The 9,732-nt window shown below is 39.4% G+C and overlaps 1 protein-coding gene across 3 annotated transcripts; it reads left to right on the top strand.

Moving 5' to 3' along the window:
* The first annotated feature begins 2,700 nt into the window (after positions 1-2,700).
* Positions 2,701-8,454, top strand: LOC135465842 (epimerase family protein SDR39U1-like). 3 transcript variants are annotated; one of them, XM_064743202.1, is made up of 7 exons: positions 2,701-2,796; positions 3,432-3,499; positions 3,718-3,824; positions 5,801-5,886; positions 6,344-6,465; positions 7,365-7,514; positions 7,787-8,454. In XM_064743202.1, exons 2-7 carry the CDS (start codon positions 3,484-3,486, stop codon positions 8,224-8,226), a joined length of 921 nt encoding a protein of 306 aa, XP_064599272.1. In that variant the 5' UTR covers positions 2,701-2,796; positions 3,432-3,483; the 3' UTR covers positions 8,227-8,454. The 3 variants fall into 3 exon arrangements, with proteins under 3 accessions (XP_064599272.1, XP_064599273.1, XP_064599275.1); XM_064743203.1 differs by lacking the exon at positions 2,701-2,796 and adding an exon at positions 2,993-3,201; XM_064743205.1 differs by lacking the exon at positions 2,701-2,796 and adding an exon at positions 3,183-3,201 and having other exon boundaries at positions 3,436-3,499.
* Positions 8,455-9,732: the final 1,278 nt, after the last annotated feature.

Here is a 9,732-nt window from a genome sequence, read left to right as displayed (position 1 = left end):
GCAAGCAGTACATCGCGACCAAATATACATGTCTGGCTTGCTCTCCAATCGTACGTGGGAAGGTCTGCAGCAACCTGCGGATGGTCGTGGGTTTCCCCCGGGCTCTGCCTGGATTCCTCCCACCATAATGCTGGCCGCCGTCGTATAAGTGAAATATTCTGGAGTACGGCGTAAAACACAAATCAAATAAATAAATAAATCAAAAGTGTTGTCTGTTTTGTAGTTTGAGCAGTACTGTTATTAATATTTATGCTGGGCTTAACTGTTCATGCACTTTTAACCAACCGACCCAGAATTCCAAAATCTTTATATAAGGTTGGCAAAAGCCATCTTAGATATGATATGATAACTCTTACTGAATCGTCTACTACTTTTGCTGTAAGCCTGTAACAAGAAATTTAGTAAATAAATATTCTATTTATACAGTGCGGGTGGGGGTGGGGGGTCGCCAGGAGGCAGGGCTAAATATTCCTATGGGACCCCATGCTCTGAATTTTTTGTTCGTAAATTCCTGTCTCGTGAACATCTCCATAGTCCATCTTGGCTTTTGTTACGTCCTTGCACGTCCTTGTTCTTCAAAGAGATTGTTCACAACAGGTTCTAATGGATTTGAAAGCCTTCTTGTGTGTATACTGCAAAACACAGTATGGTACATGTTCGACGACGGTCGCATGGAAGAAATTCCATTGTACAGGAGTGGTTACTGTATAACTGGTTGATTTAGGAGTTTCCTTAACCTATATAATGAGCCTACATAACCAGAGTTCTTCTAGTAAACCAGTGAAATGCTGAATTGCTGTTATTATATGTCTTGCATGAGCTCCTTTAAAGGATATGTCTTGTGTGTTTAACCCCCCCCCCCCACCAAAAAAAATAAACTAATATATATATATATATATATATATATATATATATATATATATATATATATATATATATATATATATATATATATATAAATGAAAATAATAAAAACAAAGCAACCGGCCGGTAATGAAATGCCTCTCTTTTATGCTACTAAACTCAGGTGATATCTTCGTATGATTATGATCGTTTATCAAGTCCATATTAAAAGCACATTCATATCCCTTTAAACTGATAATGTGAATAGATAAAGTGTGAAAAAAATGGTACTTAGCCTGGACCCAGATGTTCAAAAGTGTATTACAGGACTTAAGCAGGTATTAAGTTTACAGTTCAGACTAAAGTGTCATTTATTTTGTATTGGATGAGACTGGTATCAAGATTTAAACCTGGCTTAACTATAATACACTTTTCAACAACTGGCCCTTAGATCTTAAGTCAGTCTCCCCACGATTTCACAAATTGCTTGTGCACGAGAGCATTAGTGACAATACGCCACCTCCACCAATGTGGTGGGTACATTTGTAGGTCACGTGAGATTGTTCTTCGGACACCCCGATTTCCTCTATCCAAAAGGACACAGACCCCCGTTACAACTTCCGTTTTTCGGAAGTAAAAACGAATGTAATTCTGTGTATTTTAGAGTATAAAGTCTTTTTTTATTTGCTCCCAGGAGGTCATTTTTGTTGTACAGGTGCATGCTTGGTATTAAAATGCTGGAAACTGTCTAAACTTTGAGGAGGTTTAAGCTTTATTGATGAAAGTTGAAATTCTGGGCGAGAGGACACAAGGTGTGAGGTAGTGATGAGGCTGCGAGTGACGTCCCCTTGGTGTTGCAAGGCACGTCTCCCAGCTGCTGGCATGGAAAGGCCCAGATTTTGACGGTCAACCTATGTCAAGATTTTTATGGCTTGTTTCTCACAGGCTGGGCCAGGTATGCACCAAAGCTTATTGGCCACGGAATGTTTGGGACTGAGCTATAGCGCTAGACGTTAACATAATGGCTTGTGGAAAATTAATGGGGGCCTGAGGCCAATTGGTATAAATACAAAAATTCTCCAGTATGGCGTTAATCAACAATCAAATGAATGAAAATGCCGGCAAAAGTTTTGCAAAAGCAATGTATGTTAAGATGTCAATACATTAAGACAATTTTTTTTAAAAGTCTGGCATTATTTGGGGTTTGCTCAGCCTTCAGTACAATACGGTATTCAATTGATGACAATTGATGATAGGATCGCCCATCAGACGATGCGATGGAGCGATGCCAGTGATGGAGCGTTGCTAGCAATGGAGCGATAAGAAATGATAAGACTATATGGAGCGATATAGGATTAATAAGACACAAATACTAAAAATATATGAAAAATATTAACAAAATGATTTACTATGTAATATTTAAAGCATTAAAATATTCAAAAAGAACTAAATAAGGAGTCATATCAAGCCAGTTGTTTCACAACAGTTTGAAATGGTTAAAATTTACATAAATTTAAATATGTGTATATATGTACCACAACAAGATTGGGTTCAAGGCCGGGTTCAAACTCGCATCTCTGTATGCACCGCCTACAGTACCTGTAGTTAATTAAGCTCATATAGTCACGCAAAATATATGCCATGAAACAAAATGTAACATTGAAATAAGGGAAGGTTGTTTAACATGTGCTATCGGGTGGGTGAGGTCTGAGGATTGGAAAAACACTGCTTCCATTGGTTGACCGCGTTCAATAAAATCTAAATGTGTATACATATGCGATTGATATGCACCTTGCCGCGCTGAACAGAATCAAGGGGGATAATTTAGTCCTTGCGCAGATTGACTTGCCCTTGCTCAATGGGCGATAGCAAGCTTCCAGTAGACGTCTTCAACGGACACATTGAGCAAGTGGCTTTTTTCCACTGAGCCAAAAGAACTTTTGACGTGCAGTGGTAAGTCATTCGTAAGGCTTCTTAAATTGAAGAACCACGAGTGCAGTATACCTAAATGGGCCAGGTTGGAAGAGATTTCTGCTAACTCCGTTTACGCGTATTGTGTAAGGTCACTCTCCTGGTATTCGGCACTCTAGCAATGTGCATGTTATGTCATCAAACTGTTGGGTCTGCAGAGTACATGAGCTATTTGTAAACTGAAATATTTATGATATAGATATATGCGATGACTCCTGCTTGTAAGGCATTACAGTTGCCATTTGATGTGGACAGTATGTTTGGTAGCTGCATAAACGTAGCGAGTTACTAGTTGGTACCATGAACTTAAATTCGTCTGAGCTTACGTTGTGGGTTTCCTTCGGGCTCTTTCCGGTTTCCTCGCGCCATAATGCTGATCGTCGTTGTGTAAGTGAAATATTCTTGCGTACGAAGTGAAATACCAGTCAGATAAATAGATAAGTAGATGTGTATTAATAATAATAATACAGATTGATCCTTGTAAATATATTTTGCCTTTCAAAACCAATAAATAACCGTAATGACCGTTAGTTGTACTACCTGGTCTAGATAGTCACTAATAATTTCGTTGTAGGCCTACATTCAACTTAATATCATCTTTATATTTATATATAAAGGTAGTTTGAAGACAGACGTTAATTCTTCAGCAGTGAACAAGCCGTCTCTACCATGACAGTTGTTATTGGTAAGTATAATTCTCTCCTTTTTATTTTTGCTCTCTATTTTCTTTCTTTTTTATTGAAAGAAATATACAGTTTGTGGTTTTAACGGGCCATAGCTTGCATTTTTACATTCTTTACTGTTGGTATGCCTGGTTATAAAAATTGAACTTTTTTTGGCCCCAGTGGCATTGAACAGTAATCAACTAAATAATATTTATAAATGATTGTTTCTGGTTGACAGGAGGGGGCAGTGGTTTTGTTGGCAGTCACCTGGTGCGGCTGTTACGTGATAATGGTTTTAAAACCCTCATAGTTTCCAGATCTCCAGGACCTGGCAGGATAACTTGGGTAAATTAGAATTGAACGGTTGCTGAAGACAACCCGCTTTTTTACTGTAAACTTAATTTGACATTTCGGGGGCCTCTGTGGCTCAGTCGGTTAGTGCGCTAGCGCAGCGTAATGACCCAGAAGTCTCTAACCAATGCGGTGGCTGTGAGTTCAAGTCCAGCTCATGCTGGCTTCCTCTCCAGCCGTTCATGGGAAGGTCTGCCAGCAACCTGCGGATGGTTGTGGGTTTTCCCCGGGCTGTGCCCGGTTTCCTCCCACCATAATGCTGACTGCTGTCATATAAGTGAAATATTCTTGACATGGCATAAAATACCAATCAAATAAATAAATAAATAATTTGACTTTCATACAAATTGTGTGCTCTGTTATTCTGCTCCATAGCCTTCAGTCTATTGCAAATCTGCACCTCCACAGTAACATGGCTTTCTGTCTGTCAGAATTGACAGCCAGCTGATCTAAACATAGAGACGTGGTGAAAGGTCAACCAATCATGCGCGACAGGGCAAAACTGTGAATTATCTTGGATTTACCGGCCTTATAGGTGACGGAATTTATCAAAAATTGGTAGAGGAACAGAGAATGTCTTTGTGAACATAATTTATTGGAGTTTTGCCCAATAAAGGAATGTATTGGTTCATTTTGCGCGGGTTTTTGTGGCGCAAAGTTTCTATGCACTAAACTGTTATTAAATACCACTATGTTAACCTGGATGACTCCTTGTCTGTGATCTACATCTAACCCCATATTAAAACATCACATATGAGATCCTTGGCTATTTATTTATTTGTATGGTGTTTTACGCCGTTCTCAAAAATATTTCTCTTATGTGATGGCGGCGAGCATTATGGTGGGAGGAAATCGGGCAGAGTCTGGGGGAAATTAACCCATGACAGCTAATAAAATTACTTCCTCTTCAATCGCTGGACCACAATTGGTGCAGGCTCAAACCTAGTATTTCAAGGAGAGGGAATTTGTAGATTTCACTGTACACACTGTCCATGGGGCCGAAAGCCCAGCGCACAGGCAACATTTGTTGTCGAAAATGAGATTTCTTGACCCAGATAACTAAAAATCCTCGAAATTTACTTGGTTGCAAGAATTCCTGAGTTTGGAACACTTGATCAAAAGATTCAGTCTGTTTAAGTTTGGCCAACAAAAAATCCAGAAACAAATGAGCAGGCCACAACATTTCTCTCGTCTGTGGGCAGTCTGGATCTTGTGAGATTGTTGTTGTGTACATCAACCAGTAAGCGTCTGTGGAAATGTCATGTGAGTATACATACAAAATGAAAGCTGTGAAATAACTTTTGGGGTTATATGACCTTGAACATATCAAGTGACCATCTTTGGCCACTGGAATCTTCAAAAATGGACAACAAATGTTGCTTCTGTGCGGGTAAGTGATATTCTGGATCATTTGATCATCTGAAAATCTGATTTTCAACAACAAATGTTGTCTGTGTGGGCTAGGGTTTAGTGACAACAAGCGGTCAAGAACGGTGTTTAAAAATGTCTCAAAAAACGTTTTCTCCGTTTATCCAATATCTGACCTTTGTGCTTGGTAATTTTAATTATGTATTAATTACGTATTATGTTATATCGATTTTGTCCATCTGTCCATCTGACATTATTCATGTTTGGGCTATAACTGCAACAGTTTTAATTTTTGGTGGATAGAGAGGTTCACAGAGGACAATGTGTCACGATTTAAATTTGTCCATTTTCGTGGTTGTCATGGTAACCGGGTAGCTGTTTGCCTTATAGATACATACTATATAAATAGAAATGATTTCGTGTCCGGGCTACAACTTCAGCTGTATTCCACATTAAGTTTTCATTTGTGGAGGACACATTTGTCCATCATCAGTACCCATCAAGATTCCTCTCATGGGTTGTACTCACCACAATGCTGCTGTTGGGGTGGGGGGGGGGGGTATGTTGTGTTCACCTGAACTCTTGTGTGTTGTTGTTTTCAGTCCAATTTGTCGAAGGATGGCTTGCCGGAAGGGTGTACAGCAGTGGTCAGTATGGCTGGGGAACAGTTTCTTAACCCACTCAGAAGGTGAGTTGCATGACCAAAGACAAATAGATTTACTTACAAAAGAAGGCCAGGGCACAGTTCCACTTTGATGCCGTACATGTAGTTCAAATCCAGCTTGTGCTGGTTTCCTCTCTGGTCGTTCATGGGAAGGTCTGCCAGTAAAATGTGGATGGTCGTGGGCTTCCTCCCACCATAACGCTGGCCACCCACATATAAGTGTAGTATTTTTGAAATAAATATATAAAAATAAAAAAATACATATAAGGTTGATTTTTGCTAAGGGTTTTTAAACCTGTTTTCAGGTGAGTTAGCCATGGATGACTGTAATGGCTTATATTGGGATGGGCGCTCGAATCCATATATATATATATATGGTCAACCAGAGCAATATCCAGATTTTCAATGTGTATACCCAAAACTTCTGCCCGCATTTCAGTTTTCTGATAATTCTTTAAAATTTTTGTTAATCAATGTCCAGGTGGACAGATGAATTTAAGAAGACGGTGTGGTCCAGCCGTGTGGAAACAACTAAGGCTTTAGCCAATGCTGTGGCTGAAGCTGACAAACCACCCAAAGTGTTTGTCAGTATGTCTGGAGTAGGTGAGCTCACATTTATAAACTTTCAGTGGAACTGTTTAATTTGGGGATTCTCTTACTCTTCCCCTTCCTGTTTACACTTCTTCTGTAAGTCTATCAGTCCGTCTCGGATCAGTTTAGCAGACATTTTTTTTCGAAATGGAACATAGCTTTACCATAAAATATATGTATAAAATAGTGCTAAACTTGGTCTGTATTGAACTTGAATTATAAAGTTCCCAACCAGAACAAAAAAAACCATAATCTTTCTGAAAATGAACAAAAGGACTCAAAATTGAACTGTAACTCATCAACTTAAGATTAATACAGACCAAGTTTTGGGCTATTTTATTCATTTGCAATGAAATTATTGCTGTTTGTCCTGTTGTGGGCCTCGGCACATCTATTTTTCTGGTGGCTCAAACAGGTAGGAGATGTGAAAATTTGTTTATAAACAGCTTTTTAAAGTCTTTTTAGGTCATCAGCCAAATAGTCTGTTTCCTTACAAATGCTTTTCTCTCTTGTTACAAATGCTTTTCTCTCTTGTTACAAATGGTTTTCTCACTTGTTACCATTTGAAAACCTTGAATAGATTACAATCTTTCTTTCATTCCGTCGTATAAGTGAAATATTCTTGAGTACGGTGTAAAACACCAATCAAATAAATAAATAAATAGATTCTTTCATTCGTTATTTGGAAGTGGTATTGTTGTTGTCATACTGGTATGCTTTCATGAATGATTTACAGTTTCTATGTTTTGTGTGCCTGTTGAGGATATATACTATGAAAGATGTTTACGCACAAGCGAACAACAAATATTGTTCTGGAGAAAAGATCAAAGTCAACAATCTGTGAATGTATGTTGTGTATATAAAAAGTATTAAATTTAAATTTGAATATTGAATTTTATTTCATGCAACAGCCTACTATGAACCCCATCCAACTATGGAATACACAGAAGAGTGCTCCAAGGGAGGTGACTATGATTTCTTGTCTCGATTGACAGTAGCCTGGGAGAAGGCAGCGTCTGTTCCTACAGAGAAAAATGTACGCCACGTGGTGGTGAGGTCAGGTGAGTTGTCAGCCTGTTTGAAGCAGTTTTGGCTTTGACATGCTTCATAAGTATGAAAAACTGAGCTCAGTATATGCAGTACTTTGTGAGATGCCAACCCTAACTTTTAAATTAATATGTAATTAATATTGTTTTCCCTGTTATTGGGCAATTTGACTCAGGATATGAAAAAAGCCAGTGAAGTACCTTAGACTTACATAATCAGTGTTGTTACCTCTGCTCACCAATTACGTGTAAAGCCACATTGAAAACAAAATAAATATCGGTTTCAGGTGTTGTTCTTGGAAGAGAAAGCGGTATGATCCAGCAGATTTATCTCCCCTTCTTCCTGGGACTTGGAGGCCGCATTGGGTCAGGTCAGCAGTGGTTTCCATGGATACATGTGCAGGACATTGCTGGAATTTTTGCCTACGCAATTATGAATGATCATGTAACTGGAATTCTGAATGGAGTTGCGCCCCAGACAGCCACAAATTTAGATTTTACAAAGACGTTTGCGGGTGAACTTAGGCGACCAGCTGTGTTCCCTGTCCCAGGATTTGTTTTCAACTGGGTGTATGGGGAGGAGCGGGCAAAGGTGATTCTTGAAGGTCAAAAAGTGATACCAAAACGAACTCTGGAACTTGGCTATAAATTTGTTTACCCAGATCTGAAATCAGCATGCAACGAATGCAGCAAATTTTCCCCTTCAAAACCAGAACAGAAAATGTAGTGCTGAGTTGTTTTCATATCTTTTTTTCAGTTTGAAGGCATTTGTTCATGATCTGAATTTAGAGATATATAAATTTTTTGAAAAAAAAATATCAAAACAAAGTGGAAAGTTTAGTTATAATTGATTCATGTCTCAGACTGGGGAAAGATGTTGATCGAGGTACTCTAAAATGTATCCATTGCACAACAGCCAGTTTTGTGAGAGGAAAAAACTTACATATAAATGCTTGGCGTCAACTTCTGGCCTTGTGGAATTTATTAACGTTTCAATGTTGATTTCTTTATTTGATTGGTATTTTACGCCGTACTCAAGAATATTTCACTTATACAACGGTGGCCAGCATTATGGTGGGTGGAAACCGGGCAGAGTGCGAGGGAAACCCACAACCATCCGCAGGTTGCTGGCAGACCTTCCCACGTATGGCCGTAGAGGTAGCCAGCATGAGCTGGACTTGAACTCACAGCGACCGCATTGGTGAGAGACTCCTGGGTCATTACTCTGCACTAGCGCACTAACCAACTGAGCCACGGAGGCCCCCTAACGTTTCACTATGTAGCATAGATTTTAACCATATTTGTGGATTTATTCATTTGATTGATGTTTTACACCATACTGAAGAATATTTCACTTAGACACTAGCAGCCAGTATCATGGTGGGAGGAAACCAGAGAGAGTCTAGCAGCAGCCTAAGACCATCTGCAGATTGCTGGCAGACTTTACCACCAACAACCTGGAGACGAAGACCAACGCCACCCTTCATGGTGGAACTTTACAAATGTTGTTGAATGCTTATTGCCATCAAGGCCCCCTTGGCAACAACCCTCGGTAATGTCATGTTAAGGAAAATTCCAGGAAAATGGATAATGTTGCCTCACTAAGGGACAAATTTGGCGAATTAAAAATAAGCCAGTCATTTTTGCGATTTTGGGGTGACAGCATTAAAGCAGTTAGTGAGGAGCTCATTGTTTTACTGTAGTCCTCTTCATGCCGAAAGTATGCTGCTGAATGAGATTGCATGTGGGTAGACAAGAGACACTCAGAAAAAGGGTGAACTTTCATGATTGTAGAAATGCATTGAGGAAGTCTTACAGATCTTTCACATGTTTGAATAGTCACATCATACATGATAGGGATATGCGTTGATGTTAGTTTGTGATTCTGCCTACCCCGTATATATATACAAATGTAGTGAACCCAAAGGGAAGACAATGTTGTCATTGTTCACTTCAAACCAAAACAGTTTTTTGGCAAGGGAACCCACACCCTTATGGGTTTGAGATCAAAATGCCCACAATGTATTTATTTATTCACTTGATTGGTGTTTTTACGCCGTACTCAAGAATTTTTTTACTTACACAACAGTGGCCAGCATTATGGTGGGGGAAACTGGGCAGAGTGCAAGGGAAACCACAGCCATCCCCAGCTTGCTGACAGACCCTCCCCCGTACAGCCGGAGATAAGCCAGCATGAGCTGGGCTTGAACTCACAGCGATCGCATTGATGGGA

The sequence above is a fragment of the Liolophura sinensis genome, chromosome 5 (assembly GCF_032854445.1).
Source record: "Liolophura sinensis isolate JHLJ2023 chromosome 5, CUHK_Ljap_v2, whole genome shotgun sequence".
Taxonomy (NCBI): domain Eukaryota; kingdom Metazoa; phylum Mollusca; class Polyplacophora; order Chitonida; family Chitonidae; genus Liolophura; species Liolophura sinensis.
The sequence above is the reverse complement of the archived record's forward strand: the minus strand, read 5'-3'. Positions and strand labels throughout refer to the sequence as shown.